Below are 20540 nucleotides of genomic sequence, written 5' to 3' on the forward strand. Positions count from 1 at the left end.
AAAAAAAAATGAACACGGCACGCATTTTGTTTGTAAATCACAGTAGACTTCGGTACTAAATTGCTAAAAAGATAGTTATAGTACAGTCTTTTTAGGCTGAATCTCTAGACAGGCATCTTTCTGTCCGTCTAGACTTGCAAGGTACGTCTAATGGAGTTTCACTGGGTGCTTTAATTATACAGGACCTGTATCCATAGCTGCTACTTAAGAATAGGCTCACTGATGGAAGAAACTTCCAGAGCCCTTAAAGCCTTTTCAAAGCCAGTTACCAAAATCTCTCAAAGGCCTCATAACTGCTTTGAATTTGCTATGTGGAGATCGACCTGTTGCATAAAGTAATATCCTGGTTATCGCAGACATACTGGACACTCTTCTAATACGATTTCTTTCCTGGTTATCTACCCTTGTGTAACATCTATAATCTGCTTTCCCTCAGCACGTGTTAGTTTCTAAAGCTGACAGACAACTTCATCTGTTCTACTGCAATAGCACCACACTCCAAACCATCTTCCAAGTTTGTAAAAACACATTGACCCCTTACTTGGTCACCATTTGGAAACAGAGCTTACTACACAAACAAATTAAAGCATTAAAGCAACACATGTTCTTTAAAGTGTCTCTCTGTAGAGATGTCCACATATTTAAACAAACTGATTTTTCGTAGCTTTCCAATACAATGATGGAACCATATTTCAGTTTCCAGTAATTCCTTCCTATAGCTCTTTAAATTTGTGTTGTCACCCAGTAGTTTAGACTATCCTCAAGGTAAAAGTCTTAAACAACAATTTCCTAGAAGGAAGAGCTATCACTTTCACAATTGCATACTTGCTTCACAGAACAGTCTTACACTTCCTAAAAATCACACACAAAAAGATGGTTAGAGAGAGTGGGCAAGAAACGGAGTGGTTGAGAAGTGAGAGGACCAACACGCCCTGTTCCCCCAGTACCTTTGGTGCACAGTATCTCCGAGAACAAAAGTTAAGCATGGAATGACATTACTTCCCCCCTGGAGGGCAGGGGCAGTTAACACCATGGAGTGGGGTTTGAATGGCGTCCAAAATCAGCACAAAGGCAGAAATGCGGGAAGGTTATGTACTAGCCTTTCAGAGTATTATTTTAATGTATTAAAAAAGTAAACCTTTGCCTCCTCCACAAATCCAAAAAACTATCAGGACAGAGCTCTATCAGAGGACTCCCAACAGATTTCCTTCCCTAACATTCTGTCCTCTGTTGTCTCAGCCACAGGCAAGATAGATCTGGCAAATTCTTTGCAGACTGGGAACAGGAACAAAAATTGAGAACAGAACACACTTTCAAGTACTCAAATGAACTGCATAAAACTATTATAGAAATATAAATTTGTCTTATAGAAACTTTTTCTTCTGACTTTACTGAGTAAATAAATCCCTCCAAAAAGCTGTAAAATATAAGATAATTTTTAACTGGAAATTGAAGGACCTGTTATAAAATAACTTTTCTGATTTTCTTCTCACTTACAAGTAATACATTAATTCCGAGAAATCGTTCTTCCTTAAAACTACTATTTCTGATATCTAAAACTCTCATAGTAAATTAGTCATTATGTGATTAATTTATACAGTTCTTGATCTTATGCCACTGCTAATAAACTTGTGCCTCAGGAGTAAGTCAAATGAGTCAGTGTACAGGTTTTTGTTCTTTCTTTTTTTTTTTTTACTGAATGAGCAAATCAATCACACATCAGTGTTGTAAATTTATGTGCAAAAGCATTGAAGTGCTTTACTACAAATTACAACGTAGAAACACGTTAACTAAACAAATTCATACAATCAGATTTAGGAATATAACAACACAAAGAAGAAACAGAATTACAGTACATTTACAACACAAGACAAATACATGGAATTCATTAGAAAATATTGTAATAAATAATTCATGAATTATAGTGCAATTGATTTATGCATAAATATAACTAATTGCCTAAAAATCAGTTGTTAACAAAAATCTGTCAAAAATCAAGGCAGCCACAGAGTTTTACTAAATTACTGCGACAATGGAAATACTGCAATTAAAAAACAAATACAAGTATTTGTACTGTAAACAACTAAAAAAATCAGTCTCACTAAAGTTAATATACAATTTAATATAAAATTGTCATTAGCTACCAGAAATGGTTTAAACAGCTTTACTGAGCAGTAGTTCTAAAAACAGAGGCACTGTTTTTTAATATAAAATACTTGAGAAACATTCAAATAAGTAGAAAGCATGTAGGGCTTGCTTTCGCCTTCATTTAAAATTCTGCTGAAACAGGAATCTTCAGAAATTGTCAATTACTAAGTAGTGACTGGTAACTGAATTTATAAAACAGTTCAAAATGTGTAATTTAAATGACATTTAATGGAATACAGAGGGGTTGGGGAAGGAGAATCTACACATTTCCCTGCCTTTCCTTAGTTGTGTAATCAAAGGTTAGCCTAATAATTAGAAACAAATAATTCTGTTCCTTTAAACACTTACAGGTTGAGTATCATCTATAGACTATCAAAAAATATTTTAATATACTATTTCTGACCGAAAAATAAATACAAGTACTAAAATGTTGAAAATTAATTATAATATTACATACAAAACTACTGAGTATTGTTAAGTCAATAGTAAAATGATCCCTGATTTTATGAATCCTGGTAATTTTTGGTCAGGTCATCTTTTAAATGATATAAAAAGAGTACTATAACTTGCCTTCAATATAAACTTCTGACTCAAGTTTCTAACGTTGTCTGAGGAGTAGAAAACACCAGTATGGTACAAATATTAGGCAATGTATTGAAGCCCAAAAGTTTTGCAAGTAAAACTGTATAAAGACAGATCTTGAGACATTTAATGTTCTTTCAGCTTCATTTTTCAGTGGGGATATATTCACAAATTAATTCTTCTGGCCCTCACAAAATATGGCTTAATTCTTGAAAAATGAAGGATGACCCTGACATCTGCTGTTTTGTGACCTCCTTGTTATCAGGTACAGTCCTGCTTAAAAAAAGGATTCATTCTGTAATATGCAAGTAAACCTTTAATCACTGAAAAAGATTCAGTACAGATCTGAGAGACCAAAGAAGTGACACATCGGCTGTGCAGTTTGAAAGGATTATTCTGTTTCAAAATGGAAGTTGTTATTTTTTAGTAGTGTTAATAAATATGGGCTAGATTTTGCCATCAATATTGCAGTATGCTCTCCACCAAATTCAATGGCAAATTTATCTACAAACCAAATTACCTGATGTGGCCCATATGTATCTAATGTCCCATTTCATTTATATAATTAACCTACACACATGCAAATTTAAGAGGGGAAAAAAAAAATATGCATATGCATCAAATGTATAAAAGCTGGAGAAAAGTCTTTTTTTTTTATGCCAAATTAGATGCATGTAGAAAAAATTAAATTTTGAAAGGAAAAGGGCATTGATGTTCAGTATTGAGTTTATGAAGCAAGCCCCCATTCTTCATATGTAGACATATACTTTGTGATATTACACAAAAAAATTAAGTATGATATCAAATCCAATGTGAATACTTTGAAATTCATGTAAAAACTGCAATATGAAGGTAATTGGTCTCCCTTAAATTCTATTAAAAGTTACGTATTTAAAGTGAACTGCCTAACTCCTAACTACCAAATTTATAAAGAATTTATATTATTGAAAGTTCAAAACAGCTTCACTGTTTAATATTTGTATTTCTGTCAAGACCCTGAACTGCAAATTTGGTTATTAGCAAAATGATAATGTAACTTGGTATTCATTTTGATAAACTGAAAATGTTTTGAAATGTCACAGCAGCAAATACATTACAGTTACAGTGAGGTTTTTCAATAGGAGTGTGACACAATCCTTAAATAAATTTTAAGTAGTCATAACATCAACTAACCAGCACGTTTAAACAAAAAAATCAAAATCCAAACCATTTTCAAGCTCATTCTGTGCACATTATGAACATGCTCTAAGTTGCATTCCAACTTTCTCTTTAAACCTTACAAGTTACCTTATTTGTCAAACTAAAAAGGAAAATTATGTTAAAGTTTAAATTATTTTATGCTCTTAGTATTCCATCTTATTTCATATTTAATAATTCTATAACTACAGTATTTTCTCAGGTTTCATAAGTGTACACTTTGTAAACACCAATTTCTTTCTAAAACAACAAAATTCTCTTAAAATGATAAAAAATGCAGTTTATGCCTGCTAAACACACATTTTTAGTAATGAAATGTTTTTCTTACTTGTATTGGATATTTAAGTAATAATGAACTTTCTTTTTCTTTCACAGAATGTACTACATCCTACTAATACTTCACAAATCCACTTCCTCGTAAGTAGCTAGCTTTTTAAAAAAATCCCTTGACTTGTATAATCTGAGTTACTTACAACTTATTGCAAGTATTCTGTGAAGTATAAAAGTCTGCTAACCCTCGGTTGTGTATTTCCATAATAAGATGGATTATTGAATGGGTAAAGTGGTTTTTCACCAATTAAAAATTATGCTTCACATGACAAATACTTGTTTTCCAAAAACATCTTTATGCTATTGACTACTAAATAAAACCTGAATCTTTTCACCTATTTATACAAGGATTATATTAAATACACACTATCAGAATTAAGTGAGCAACTCTATAATTCTGTCCACAGTGAAAACCCTGAATAAAACTATTTTTCAAAAGGCATGTATGTGGTTTCTGAACTGTATAATTTCACGTTTTCTGTCGGAGTGAGCATATGTATTTCTCACACGGTGTGTGTATACAGACATACACACACACACACACACACACACACACACAAAACAACTCGCTAGCAATTATTCTACGCAGGCTTGCTACTATTTTTGCAGCTGCCAGTCCCTGAATCTGTCATATTAAATAAGCCAGTATCTGGTAATCGGAGTTTCTTCTTCGGCGGAGTCTTCAATGTTCCAGATCTTTCTTTTACTTTATATTCTAAAGTGCTGTGAGGTACCCCATAAATTCCTTGTGCTTTGGAAACACTCATTTTCCCACTCATTACCATTGCAATTGCTTCTTCCATTATTTCGTGATCATACTGCCGATAGCGGCCACGTTTTTTTCTTGGTTGCTTATTATCTTTACGATCCAAACTATCTTCCGTATTTTCTGAGGTTCCATCTACTGTCCCATTCTTAGCATTAAGACACAAAGGAGAGAGGTCCCCATGCAGAAAGTAGGAGTCAACACTTGAGTGAGTTACGGGTCCAGAACATTCAATTTTGTTCTGTTTAGGGAGTATATTTTTCAATTTTTGAAGAGCTGATCCTTCTAAGACTGAGGAGGTTTTAGAAACGTGGTACATAACATCCAGCAGACCAGCAGTATCAGACTGTGGTTTGGACACAGAACTTATTCTTAGCTGAGGAATTTTTAATTGTACAGTAGGACTTGAAGTTTCATATTGTAGATTTTCACTTTTTTCTTTAAATTGAGTGACCATTCTCTGTAGAGTTAACTGGTGGAGGTAACTGGAAGCTGTTGGGAATTTTAATTCTGAGGTTTCAAGTAGACTGAGTTTACTTTTTTCTGTGCGCTCTGCTTGAGCTCTTGCCCACAAGGCTACTTTTTGTAGGACTGCACAAGTTTCTTTACTGTCTTTAAATGAATAACTATCATTGAAATCTCGAGTTTTGTTTTTAAAAGGTGCAGGCTTTCCTGCTGGTAAGGCTTGTAAGTGGAGAAGTAAAGTTTTTTGAGGTATGCCATAAAGTATGCCTGCTTTATTTATGTCCAGTGCTCCAGACTGAATGTCTTTCAAAGCTTTTGAGAGCAAACCATCTGCAAACTCAGCACTTCTTTCCACATAGTCCTCTCTGTGTCTGTGTAGTCTCCTGGATGGATGGAATGAAACGATGGTAAACTGATGTATGAGAGACTCTCACACAGCTATGGAAGGGAAGGGTCCACTCCTTTATTATACTCCTTGCTTCGGTAACATCACTGCTTCTGATACTTTTAAGCCTTTGAGATGTGGTAGCTAAATGATTATCCTAGCAAAATGTTACAGTTCTGGTAGGACAATGCGTCAAAAATCATACGGTGGCTTCTACAGCAGCCCTTCCAAGAACTTTATATCCTAGCTCAGTATATGGTCATATTCTCAGGTACTTGCTATATTCCCTTGTTCACATGCTTGCAGAGCAACACTGTTATAATTTTAATTATACAATTAACGTTCCATTAGAAACCCAAATCCTGAAGGAGTTTTTGTTAGTAGAAACGTGACGTTACCGCTAAACAAGTAATAAAAGAGTCAACCCCCTCATAGAAAAATTTGCAGCAATAAGTACATAACTACACACAAACATCCCAGACTTACACAAAACTAGGCTTTCTACAACAGTAAGATAAAGTGCTGTAGTTAACAATCAAGTCCATTTTGGCAAAATGAAACACAGTTTTAAAAACTTCTAGCCACTATTTACAGCTCTCTAATTACAAAGTCATTCATTTTAAAACGTCTTCATACCAGAAAATTAATAAAATGCAATTTTACACCATTCAACAAATGCTGCTGCTGTAGTCCTATTTGTAATAAGTTATTTGGTAAGACGTACAGGTGACAAAAAGGGTCCTGCTATGGCTAGTGGATGGGAAGATGCCAAGATCATAACAAAATCCAACAAAACAATGCATTTCATTAGTTTTGTGGTAGCTTTCAGCAGATGCAATAACATTTTTCTTGCTGAAGAAAGAAATTTAACCATTTGCCACCACACACCATAGTCAGAACCATGATGTAAGCATGACGATTAAGAGCTCTCTCTCGCGCGCTTGCTCTCTCTTATTAAGGAATATTATAGTTAATAGTCATTTAACTTGTTCATGTTAGTTGAAGAATATTTTAAATCTAAATATTAACGTGGTCATTTTGTCCAAAATTGAAGTTTCCTAAATAAACTCTGAAAGAATATATTTACATTTTCTTCTACTATCCTATTACTTTTAATGAGTTATGTAATCAATTTTCAGTTCATTTTTAGTAACATGAACTAAAGTTTGGTGATTGTTCTGATAACTTTTCTTTAAACAGAAAAAAAGGAAAAAGACAAATGAAACATATGATATATACATAGACACACACTTATGAGTGACAAAAATTCTTTTGAAAGCAAAATAGGAACCACACGCGTGTGTGTCAGTATATACAAATATGTTATGAACATAAAACCTGACTTCAGAGAAGAGAAACCTGGATTGTCTTTTACGTAAGGTGAAGAGTCCTAAACATCGCTTACCCAGACACTGAGTTTTCAGAACACAATGGATCATATTTTGGTTCTTCCAACCTTGCGCTTTTCTTTGTAGAGAGATCTAGCACTCCATCCCCTGCAAAGAATTAGTGATGACAGCAGTTGTTTAAGGGCAATCTCAGAAGTTTTGTTAGCAAGTGTTTGTACCTATGGCACAATTTTTAAGCAGTTACTTTATCTTGCAAAATTTCTGACATCTTATACCTTCAACAATGTCAGCTGTCAGCAAATGTTTTTTTATATTTGGTTTTGAACTTTTTTAAATTAAGAAAAAATAAAACCCAAACCCATTCAGAAATAATGAAATTTAAAAGAAGAATCTGTCTTAAACAGAAACATGCGACTGCTTTCCTAAACATCACAAATGCATATATATCGCACTGTTTGCTTTGAAGGCAACCAAAGCAATGCACTTTGTCGTGTTATTATGCATATATTCATATTTACATACAGTAAACAAGACTGACACTGAAGTTAAAATTGACGTAAATAAATCATAGGCTTACAAGATAATTCAGGCTACTAGGGATCACAAGAGGTCTCTAGACCAACCTCCTGCTCAAAGCAGTGTCAGCTATGAGACCAAACCAGGTCACAGGATGAACAAGTAGTACCCCAGTAACTGGGAAGAGAGCTCGAGCCCAATACAGAGTTTGAAGCATGTGAGACCTATGTCATTAAATCTTCTAATAGTTTGTTTATACATATCCCCCCTGTTGTCCCCACATGTATGTAATAATGAAACTAAGAAACAGAATGACCTAAAATGGGGTGGGAGTCTGCTCTGTTAAGTCACCGGGAAACGTTAAATTCAAGATTTATATTTGGCTGTTGAAGTCTATTGAAGTCTATGAAGTACTGAAATAGGAAATCACATTTTTTAAAATCAATATTTAAAAACACTGAAAACTAAAGAAACTAATTAGCAGCTGAGATACTCCCTCTAGTTTGGTTTTTTTTTAAAAAAAAATACTTTTAAATTATAGATTATATTTATAAATTATAAATCCCCTAAATATGTTTAATTTCATACCTTTCTTCCTTGGTTCTCTGTTTCAGACTTGGCTTGTTTTGTGTGCCTGAGCTCTGTGGATCCAATTTTGAGTTTCAACATGTAGCTCAACATTCACTCTACAAGCAACCTTATGCTAGCCCTTTTTACATTAGCGACGTTTTCATGTTACAGCACATTATTTCTAAAACATCAATCAACTGTACATGTTTTCCCATAGCCTCAGATGCAGACATGAAGCTTTAGCTGAACAGTCCAAATGCCAACACTCAAATAAGTAGTCAGAAAAATTGTTATGGCAACTCTCCTTTGTACCAATATTGCAAAGAAATAGAGTTTGTGTAATAATCCAGCTATTTGTCTTGAACTGCTCTTAACAATTTTTGACTGTTTTTCCCCAACTATTCTGTAATATTTGAAGAAGAGTAAAGAGAAAAAGTAGCATCTTAAGTCAGCATAAGGGGAAAAAGATGTTTCTAAATATGCCACTTGTCAAAGATGTTCCTTTCCTCCTCAATACATTCCTTTCAAAGTCTTCCTTAACCCTAAGAAGGCTAAAGGAAGAACTAGTTAATGCTAATCAACCTTTCTGGATGCAGTGATATTTCAGAAGGAAACGGCAATTAAAAACACTACAGAAACATTCTACAGGGACTATTTGGCCTATCCAGCTGTAAAGTATCCAGAATATCTAAGCTCACAATGTCCCCGAGTCCTGTGCAATGTCAGACATACTTCATCTGTTGTGTTCTGTCAGTCATACAAAGTACATCTCCCTTTCTTAAGTGTTTGTGTGTTCCCTTTCACAACACTTTCCCCATCTTCAGTTGATATACATAGGCACCATGATAAAAGAAGTTTAGAAGAGATCACTGGATAAAGCCACTAGAGAAAAAGTCTACTTCAAAGTTCACAACTCGTTGCGTTATGAAGAGCTAATCATCTCTCTATTCAATCTACAAAAAAGTTGAAACTGGATTTTTAGAAAAAAAACCCTCAACAAAAAACCCAAAGAGTCTCTTGCAAGATTCCATAACAAAATATAATGAAAATAATTTTCATTTCCAATCTTTCCGAATTGGCTTTGCCAACACAAGGCCACCAATAATTTGAAGAATTATTAAAAAGAACACAGTACTGAAAATCCAGGCTCCTGAAACAAAAAAAGTTAGACACATTTTGGGCCTCTAAAGGGTAAGCAGAACTGAAGAGTCATTTCAGGTTCAAGACAGTTAGTTCCTCCAACACAGCAAACACATTCATTAAGTATAGGACACTTCCCCAGAGACAATGCTTTATGGGAAGATGATCCTCAGTAAACAGAGTGAAAGAGAATCATACAAGAAATTTGATATATGTACAAAATATCAGATAAAGTCATCATACTCCAGGGTTTTATTCAGTGGTATCCCTCAAAAAAAAACCCCAAAAACACAAAAAAACCCCAACAAATCAAACAACACAAAATCCCCAAAATGATGCAGAAAGAGCTGGTAAGTCAAAAAGATTTATTAAAAATATACAGTAGCTCCCGGTTTTGGTAGATCTTCCTGCTTTGTAGTAGTATCAATTATTATAATGAAGGAGCACCTACAATTGGTAAGAAAGTGAAAGTGTTTGCTATAAAGCTTCAAGACCTAATGAAATGAATGTAGGTATATACACACAGCAGGGATGTTCACTTTGGTTTGTAAGGTACAAGACCAAAAAGTCTACAAAGAGGCATCCTACAGGTAGGCAACAAACCCTGAAAACCTGTTACTTGCAAGGCAGGCACAGGTGGTTGGTTTTTTTTTAACTAAGCCAGAACTTTCTATTATTTCTATCAAATCACTCAAAACAGGTATTTAGGGAAGAATTCTGGACAGGAACTAAATGACATGAAGAACAGAAAAAACACGCTGTAAGGCGGTTTTAATAAAAGACATGGAATTACTTCCACTCTTCAGCTGAAGCCACGACTACTAAGATGACAGTCTTCATAAGCAATACTCTGTGACACTAGATAATACAGAAAAAGTTATTACAAGTTTTTCAGGTCTGCTGCTCATAGTCTTCTAAAGAGGTTATTTCTTTGCAAATTAAACGATTCCCATCTAAAGCAATGGCTCAACCTCTGGCCTTTGCTTCTCAGCATGAGATCATCAGGTGCAGCAATTCCAGGATATAACTAAGTGTGATCAAAGGTAATCTTCAAAACAGTCAGGACCACAATCACTTGAAACTCCCCCAGAGTAGCCATGTTAGAGAAACAGAGGGGGAACAGCAGATAGCAGAAACTGTACGGTCACCCTTGAGCTCTTGCAATTGGTTTTTCTGTACTGACTCTAGAAAACCTCTTTTTTTGAGTTTCAAGAAACCTCTCACTAGCTACTATGTACTGCCTTACTAGGTCAGACAACCTACTCTACTCAGTCCTCAGTCTCCAGGCATGGGAGAAACTACTTTCCTACTGTGGGAGAGCACCAACAGCCTGAGCTGCCATTACCTGCAGCTCATTCCTCTCCTGCTCTCTCAGCAGCTGCTATCACTGGATTAGGGAACCCAGAAATACACCCCTGCCTACTTTAGCTTTAGTTTCTGGCCTTGGTTCTGTTAGCTAGGAAGTTGTCTAAGGCCTTTTTTGAACCCAGTGATGCCGTCCAGCTCCACAACCTTCTGTCACAGCAGTTCCTGATGTTCACAAACTGCTGTTCAGAAGCCGCCCTTTATCTGTTTTTCCCTTCTAAAAAGTTTCAGTGAGCCCTGTCTAGTTCTAGTACTGTGAGATTTAGTAAAACACAGCTCTCCCTTGTCCTTATCTATCCTACTGTGGTAAACCTCAAGAAGGTTTTTTGTAGCAACAAAATGACACGGTCTGGCCTTCAACACTTTTCCTGATGATGCCCTGCTGTTCGCTGTGCTGCTGCACGTGGAAACAGTGTTTGCAGAGAACTATCAGTAAGAACACCGAGGCCTTTTATTAATTCTTTACTACTGCTTTGACTAGCCCATTTTTGCTGACCTGGTGTGCTATTTTGCAAAATGAAAAATTGCCAGATGAAAAGCATATGGCCATCTATTGGGTGTCCATGGCAAGGGCTTGGCAGCACCTGAGAGAAGAGGGCAGGGGCTGCCCTGTGCAGGACACAGATGGCTGTAGCCAGTTCCAACAGACCCACCACAGGGCACAGCTGAGCCCTGCAGCCACTTGTGGGGAGCCCCCGGGAAACTGAAAGCCCTTAAGAAAGAGCAAGAAGTGGTGGATGGAGAGAAAAAGGGAAAAAAGAAGAACGACAAACAGCAGAGGGAAGCCCAATGGCAGAGGAAAATGGCAGTGAGAAATGATTAGGTACAAGACTGTGGACATCCCACACCCATTTCCCTGGCACCACAGGGGTGGTGGTGGTCACAAGAGAATCTGAAGCAAAGCTGAGCCTGGCAAAGTGGGAAGGAAAGGTGGTGCTGTATTGTTTCTTTTGTTTCCCACTACCTGAATTAATAATTAAATATTTATTTTAATAAGCAATAATTTAATTTTCCCCAAGCAGAGTGTTTTGCCCATGATGGCAAGCAGTAAGCGATGACCATGTCCTATTTCCAGACATGAGCTCTCCTTCCTGTTGTTCTCATTTCCACAATGGCAGCCAAGGAAGAAATAAACACCTACTCCCCTCAAAAATGTACCTTTTTAATACTTCTGCATGAAAAGGTCACCTTAAACAGCTTCTTGAATGTATTTACAGCTCATATAATTTATCTTTGGGAACCTCACTGTGTACCTTCAAAAAGCACAGTATTTTCCCCAATACATATGGTAAGAGGAGCATATTAAGAAAATAAAAAGGTTATTTTTATAAGCGTTTGGAATTATTTAAATAGCCCTGAACATCGCAATCAAGAGGCCACACGTGCTGTGATCTCAGGTGCCATACTAACTTCAATGTGGATTTTCAAGAGATATAAAACCATTTATTTTTCAAAAATAAAAAACTGTTTCCAAATTCTGGTCCACTATTCAGAAAACTTTATTTTGCTACAAATTGTGGTGAAATCACGTAGACATTGTTAAACTGGATAATGAAATGCTATTTTAAATCCTTTAAACATAATTTTTGACTTGGGTTATCCCTGTTTTTCCTACTTCTTTAATTGCAGCCAACAACAATGACAAAACCACAGAATAACTACAAAAAGTTCACACAGCAAAACGTCACGTGTTGCCAGCCACCTTCTGATGTCTTCCAATCTATGATGGATCAATGAAACATGGAAATCTATGCAAATTCTCTTGCATTTTTCTGCTACGTTTACACACTAATCACTGTTTCTAGAAGATACAGCAACAAGAATAAGCTTGTGTAGCTAAATTAACAGATTATTTATTTGTACAGTTTGTACTTTGGCCTCTTGTAAGTCACTTTGCTTAGCAGCTTAAGAGTGATCAACTCTCCCATATCTATCAAGGGAAAGAAGCCTCTACATCAAAGTTAGCTCCCGCTGGGAACACTTCCCAAAGAGCTCAACATCTCGACTGCACAAGGAAATAAGAAGTTCATGCAGGATATTCCAAGACTGTTGCTCACTCAATGTTTTACTGTGCAAGAATGCTGCTATTTAATAGGCTGAGTTTAGAGGACAAGTAATATTACAAAAATACACAATACCACCCTATTTTTTTAGATGCAGTCCACGCAAAACAAACTTTCTTTCACTATACAGAGCATTCTTTTTGAGGCCTGGACAGTCTTAGAGTTACATGGATTAGGAAAAAAGAACAAGATACAAGTACTTCTGGAGATAGTTGCTTCTAATTGACCAACAGTGAAGCAACTGTCTGATTAGTTACCAGCAAGGTGCACAGGAATTAAAGCACCCTGCTAAATTACCACACTTCTACATGTAGAATAAAGTAGAGCATCATTTGGGATTCTGCTATCAGTCAAGTGCCAGGTGGACATATCTGGATGCCAGTAAATACTAAGTACTGAATGATTCAGTACCAGAGGTGGCCAGTACCTTGGCCAGTACCTAGACCCTCACCTCAGACCCTCTCTCTCACTCCCCCTCCTCAACAGGGAGGCAGGGAGAAATAAGATGAAAAAGATAATCAAGATAAATACAGGGAGATCACCTACCATCGCAGGCAAAACAGACTTGGGGAAAATGAATTTATTGCAAATTAAAATAGATTTGGATAATGAGAAAGACATGAAAATTAAAGCACCTCACCACCTTTTCTCAGGCTCAACTTTACTCCCAACTCCTCTATCTCTCTCCTCCATCCCCAGGTGGCACAGGTGGGATTGAGAATGGGGGTTACAGTCAGTACAACTCCTCTCTACAGGTCCTTCCTCACACTTTTCCTCTGCTCCATTGAGGGTTCTCCACAGGCTGCAGTTCCTTCAGGAAATATCCAACTGCTCCATTGTGGGGTCTTCCATGGGCTGCAATGCGAATACCTGCTCCAGAGTGATCTCTTCCATGAGGTGCAGGGGAATACTTGCTCCACTGTGGTCCTCTCCATGTGCTGCAGGGAAATACCTGCTCTGGTGTCTGGAGTGCCTCCTCTCCCTCGTTCTCTGACCTTGTTGTTCACCCTGCTGTTTCTCACTCCTCTGCCTGTCCAGCATTTTTGTTTTTCCTTAAATATCTTTTCAGAGGCACCTCAAACCTCACTAATGTGCTCCACTTTGGTCTGTGGCTGGTCTGTTGCAGAGCTAGCTGTGCCCAGCACAGGGCAGCCCCTGATCTCTTCTCATAGATGTCACCTGCAGCCCTCCCAACTACCAAAATCTTGCCATGTAAACCCAATACATAGGGCTGTGAGGTCTGCAAGTATCAGGCCTCAGTATTTTGGGAGTACTTCAGAGATGGCCTGCTGATACTGGAGGTAAGTAAGCAGCTTTTCAAAATGAAGTTAAGATCATTCAGACATCTTCAGTGGCAGAAGCTTTCTTCGGTATGAGCTAGCATCTAGCTTGGATCTGCTCAGTGCAAAAAGTGTTTCCAGTGAATTGGAAAATAAAGCTTACCCCTTCCTCTCAAGTCCAAGAATCATTGCCATAGTAAAGGAACAAGACTGACTGTTTTATTATTTAGATCATTAACTTCAAAGAAAACTCCTTTAAATACAAAGTACCTGCCTAAACAGAAAATAAACGTGAAGTATTTATATTCAGGTCATTATCTGCTTTCATGGGATTTGAATTAAAAAGATCTCAACTTTGAGGATCCATCAGAGCAATGTACAAATTTGAACTTCCTACTCTGTTACTGGCACTCCATTTGGAAATTGTAACAGGAATTACAAATAGCAAATAATAAAAAGAGTTGCATGACAATTAAAAGACACTACGAAGAAGGGAACTATGGTATAGCTTTTACAAGTCTGCAGATCAAAGTAGTATACAATGTTAGACACAATTTTTTAAAAAATCCATTAAAAAATTCACAATTCCCTACTATAAGCATGTAACACTTCAATATATCCAAGCTTTCTTCAGCAAAAAGGACAGAACTGAGGGGTGGGTAAAAGAATAATACATAGTTTCTGACAATAGGACAGAACTTCTAATGAAACACTGCACCTAGAACACAATGCAAATAAAAAGAGCAGGCTGACTTTTTCCATCTTGATCTTATTTGCTTGTGTAGCTTTCCACTGTAGTGGTGGCAAAGACAGCTCAAAACTGGTACGCTCGTGGGAAACAGGAAGTGCAATACATCATCCTTGGTACGTAAGATAAGATGGCTTGAAATCTTTCTCCAGCTACAGTCTTGTTTCAATGCTTCCTCTCATTTCAGTAGCTCTAAACTTCACAGCAAGACTAGTATCTTTAATGTCTGCAAAGCACTCTAGTAAACACGGTAGTGTAAATTCTGAGAATCTACAATATTTTACACAGTATACAAATTTTACATAGTAAACTATGTAAGCTGAGCAACTATTTTAGACTCAGATGTTCTGCTGAACACACACAATTCTAAACTTTCTGTTTGCCCTCATTCTAAGAGCAATTCAAATGATAAAAAAAAAAAAAGGATTGAAAGACCTCAATCTCTCCCTACTTCAAGCTTTTTCTGGACAAAAGATCAATAGGTTTTTCAAATAGCTGAGGATGGCAGCAGAACTTTCCTCCCATCCCTGCCCCATTCACCCTCTGCTTTCCCTTTCATTGCTCAAAAGATTTATTTGGGCTCAGCAAGGGCCAGAACCTGTCTTTAATGCTTTGCTCCCTCATGGACATTTTAAACCAGTTATTCTTTATAAGCAGCTGTTGAGGTGAGCAACAGGCTATAGTGCTAATATCAGGAAAGTATTTTTTATTACCTTCAGAAAAGAAACCTGCTTCAACCTGGCCAGTTATAAATCTCCAAAATCTGTAATTCATCCGTAGCAGAGGTATGTAAAAGCACAAGAGATTTTCTCAGGATTTAATCTGCACAAGGTATTCACTAAACCCAGGCATGAACTGGTTTCTGCTGACCACACAGAGTAACAGCAGATATTCCACAATTTCTTAATGTTTCTGCTGTCAAAGAAAAGGGATGCCTAAGTTTTAATCTAGAATATGTATGTTTAGAAAGGTAAATCCATGTCAGAATTTCCTTCCCCCTCCCCAAAGGATGCGTCATAAAATTAAAGACTGCATCATCAACTACATACATACGAAATCTGCTTTCACCCTGACCAATGTAATATTTTTATTTTTTTTTTTAAACCTTAATTCTGTAGTTCTACCTTCTTTTAACTTTTTAGTATAGTGTGCGACATTCAGGTAAACTTTTCCCTTTGGTCTGAAGTATTATTGGCTTGACATGGACCCTTGTATCTATAAAGACAAAACCTGCTTCTGCCACTGCTTTCAATTGCACGTTGCAGTCATAATACTTCCTAAAAATTGCTGCTAATCCAAATCAAGTTCGAAGTCCAAACCACTCGTTTAATTATACTGTTATCAGTTTTGGATAGGAATATTCCTTGAGGCAAAGAAATTATTTCCTTTTTGTAAATGATAATGAGAAATTTTATTTTTCTTTCTCTAGCTTTACTCTTAATTAAGAAAGTTGCACTGCTCTATAATGATTAATACATAAAGTCCAGAAATTTCCTCCCAAATTAATCTTCTCTTTCCATCATTCCAATCAGTCTGTATTTAAAGAATCTGTGTCCAAGGGCTGACAGAGGCACAATGACCTTTGCTCTCTGAAATTCCAGTATCTTTCTCGCTTTTCTCAGGAAGCATCTTAACAGCCATTTCCTCAACAAAATCTCGATCCACTGTTACTTGTGACAGCCACAGGTAAACTGACTTAGATTCAATATTCTAAAGCGGAGAAATTCTGATACCGCTTATTTAACGCAGGCGGTATTTAACTCAGAAATGAGAATATTTATCTGCTAACATACAATATGAAAAATGTTTTTAGAAATAATGTGGTTTCTGTTGGGTTTTTTTTCTGTGTTTTGTTGTGTTTTTTGTTTTACAGTTCTCATAACATTTTTCCTGGTGTTTAAAGGAAAATGTATGAGTTTTCTTTAAGTGTTAAGTTGATGCAATGCCAATATTCCTTCAATCTTATTTTAAATACATAAGACAATTTTTTTTTCCAATATACACAGATTATACTACTTTGGGAAGACAAAACATATAGCTATTTTACACAGACACACCTTTTTAACACAATAAGATGCAATAAGGTAATAAATGACAGCAAAGCACAGATAAGTAGATATAGAAATTTACCTTGCTGAGTATTCTGTTCTTGAGTTCGATTCACAGTGAGGTCTAGAGGGCTATCCTGTTCTTCCTGAAGGGAGTTTTCCGTTTGGTTCATTTGGATACTTTTACATATCAGACTTGGTTCAAACGATGAACCATTTCTGTTCTCTTGAATTTTGCTACTTTTCGAAATGTATTCAATCGCAAACTGACGGATCATTTTTTTCATTAATTCCTGAGCAACTAGGGGAATGTTAGGATCACAGTTCTGAGGAAGATCTAGGAATAAAAACCAACAACACAGGCAACACATGTATTAAAAAAAACTCAAACTTAATTACTTTTCTTTAAATAAATACTTCTTATAAGCACAATAAATGTGTGTAATAAGTACATATATAACAAACATATTAATTCAGACATCTAGTAAGTTTTTCTTATGAACATTCCTAACCGGAGGTCACTTGGAAGAACACATTTAGGACACATCAGTAATTTTTACCTTATTCCTCTGTCATAGCATGAAAATCAAACTATGTGGGTAGATAAATAATGCACGTATGAGAGACAGAATCTCTATTGTTGGTAAGTTGAATTTTCATTTACAGACTGTTAATTTTCAGTTATTCAAAATTATTTTCAAAAAAGCAGTGAAAGTTAAATAAAGCTATGAATTAATACATAAAGAAGTTACTTTCAAAGAACAAGTATAAAATTAAAGTGCGGTTATATAGATTCATCCTTTTCATAACACAGAATAGTTGGTCTTTTGATGAGCTGATTAAAAAAAGAAAAAATTTGTTTCACCTCCATATTAGATTATAATCTCCATTGTAGATTCAGGATTGCAATGTCAAAACTGGTATGATGCTACTTGAACTGTTCCATTGTATTACTACAAGCAATTTAATTTTACAATGAAGATGTGAATTTTTATTGTCAAAATCTTACAGGATTTCCAGGACATTTTCAAAATGCTACCAAAGAAAACATTTGGGAGAAAAGCTTTATCTCCTATTCCAAACTGTATGTACCCTATTTTTTTGTGTGTATGTAGCAGTCCCATTGAAAGAAGTGTTTCATTTTAAAAACACAAAAATATTGATCAAACATGAGATACCTATGACTTTATTTTAATATTATCTGCCAGCTACAAAAAAGTTAAACCTTTTATTAACAAGCATAGATGAAACTACATTTGCGAATCATTGAAAAAAGAATCCTAATATAAATACAAGTACCAGAAAGATCAACAAAATAAAGATATGTAACTTAGCATAAATAACAAGGTAGTTAAGAAACTCAGTTAAAGAAAGCTGTGCTACTCAACAATGCAGTACTGCACGGATGACTGCAGTGCTTCATTTCACAGGACAAGCACAACTGCCCATACCCAAAGACCTATGTTCTTCCTTAAAGTAGTAATCCACATTTCACTATCCCACTCTTCCTTCTTTCCTTCAACTCTACACACAGACATCATGATACAGAAGAATTAGCTGTTAGGTCAGCCTTAATTGCCTGAAAGCAATGCCAAAGGACATGGTGGCAGCTACTGGGTTACTTAAATTCTGAAACAGGTAAGACAGATGATAAATTGAGTTTTGTTTTCATGAAAGTGGAGAAACTGAAAGGACTGGATCAGTAGAATTTTGCATGCAAAGTGTAAATTTCCCAAGAGGTAGTCTGGAAGATCACATAGTATATTTGCTTAAGTATTTTATGCCAATGAAGATTAATCTACCTACTAGCAAGACAGTGACCATCGAGACAGATCAAAGAACGCTGCTCAAGTTTAGGATGAAGGGGTAGAAGATTTTTGTTTGTTTTGTTTCAGGTTTATTGAAAACATTTCATTTTAAGAAATCATTTTCACCTACAGAGTATTGCAAGGAACTACAAACATGCACATATGCAATCTGCTGTCTAAAGCATATCAAAGGGCAGCTAACTGTTTGGATGCTTCTTGTCAATACTTTTTGTTTGGCCTTTCAGTAATGCCTTGAGATAAGGTGAAGCTCCAACGTTTTCAAAGACTTAAGTATATGCTAGACATCTTGGCTTCAAGAGACCTTATGCAAGGCATGACAAAACAAGCCTGATCACAGTTGAAGCTCTATCTTCTGACAATCTTTCAACCAGATCTCTACCAAAATTTCTAAAATTGATAGGAGTTTCTAAAGCAGAGGTGTGAGGTGAAATTCTAAATGATGGAGGATACCTGCAAAGAAAAAGATCTCTCCCCATCATGTAACACATAGGCAGAGATACTCTTTGTTTATCGGTATTTCCTGATTCCACCCCCTCCCCCAATATTTTCCTAAATAATGAATCCAATAAATGTTCAACTGGAATATTATCATCCTAGAGACAATCTTACAAGGAAAGAAAAAATTCAACAAAAGATATTGAAGTAGTAAAGCAACAGGTGTAAAAATGCTAATGTATATGCAAAAATAACAAAAGAACTAAGAAAGTTAAGAGACGGAATTCAAAAACTGAATTATCTAGGAACACAAGTGTCTGCATGACAGGGGAATTGTAGCTCTAGACAATGAAAACTACTGATGAATAGCTTAGCTTAAAGAAAACCAAACCAAAACAAACCTAAACACAAGTAAAAACAAAATCTGACAGTCAGCAATCAAGAAACTCATATAAAATGAAATACACGAAACATCATCAACACTGAACAGACTACCAGGTATCTGGTCTGGAACGACCCTGCTTATACAGAGAAATTCGTTTGGTGCATGCACCCAAGAAAAACTTCTAAGACGACTTTTGGAGAACAGGTGATCATCAGTGCAAACGAGAAAGATGGTTATTTTACACCCTGGTATGATCTGTGCCTTTAAAAAGCTAAAGACCATAGCGCACGGGGGACGCTTACCATTAGTGGAAAACAAAACAGCCTGGAATAAATTTCTGCTTATTAATCACCATCTCCAGCATCAACTATTATAAAGCTGCAAGACAAAATTCCTTCAGAACTGCCAAGTTTCTATTGCCTTTTCCTTTTCAGACTCTTCACACTGGTAATATCCAAGCTCAAATTGCTTTTAGACACTTGCAGCAGAAGCCCACTTTTCCATCAGGAACAAAGTTATCTTTTGACCTAGTTGGGATGACAACGGATTTATTTTTTTTGCTCTTATAATATTTTCTTTAGTATTCGTTTTTATTTTTTTTTTCCTAATAATTTCCAAATATTCTCTATAGAAGAATAAATGCAGCAAAATTTCATATATATTCAACCGCTACAGCTACTGGCAGTTTACAGATTTTAAGTTAATTGACTCTAAAAAGGTATCTCAGAGCATACAATCTGGAAGATGTGCTCTAGGCGTGCATTGTATTTGCTGCTAATGCAAATTCAATCTAAAGGGCTAGATCACAGTTAGTCTACGCTCAACTGCCATAAATGCAAATAGTGTCACTATCACACCTTCGGCATTGACTGTTCTATTGTGTAAGTCATTAAATAGTAATTCATGTTGGAACATCTCTATTAAAACTGCCTGCTCAAA

The 20540-nt window shown here is 36.0% G+C and overlaps 1 protein-coding gene across 3 annotated transcripts in view; it reads right to left on the minus strand.

The window, feature by feature from the left end:
* The window catches only part of LCORL (ligand dependent nuclear receptor corepressor like), an 82015-nt gene that overhangs the window by 22289 nt on the left and 39186 nt on the right, over positions 1 to 20540 (minus strand). For 2 of the 3 annotated variants that reach the window (XM_086611654.1, XM_086611655.1), the window contains exons 5-6: positions 17035 to 17289; positions 7279 to 7369 (exon numbers count right to left, since the gene is read on the minus strand). In XM_086611654.1, coding sequence (XP_086467780.1) covers positions 7279 to 7369; positions 17035 to 17289 — 346 coding nt within the window. Of the gene's footprint in view, positions 1 to 5750; positions 5872 to 7278; positions 7370 to 17034; positions 17290 to 20540 lie in introns of those variants that run through there. The other variant, XM_086611656.1, reaches the window with a different exon arrangement.

The sequence above is a fragment of the Tauraco erythrolophus genome, chromosome 5 (genome assembly GCF_009769465.1).
Source record: "Tauraco erythrolophus isolate bTauEry1 chromosome 5, bTauEry1.pri, whole genome shotgun sequence".
NCBI classification, from domain to species: Eukaryota; Metazoa; Chordata; class Aves; order Musophagiformes; family Musophagidae; genus Tauraco; species Tauraco erythrolophus.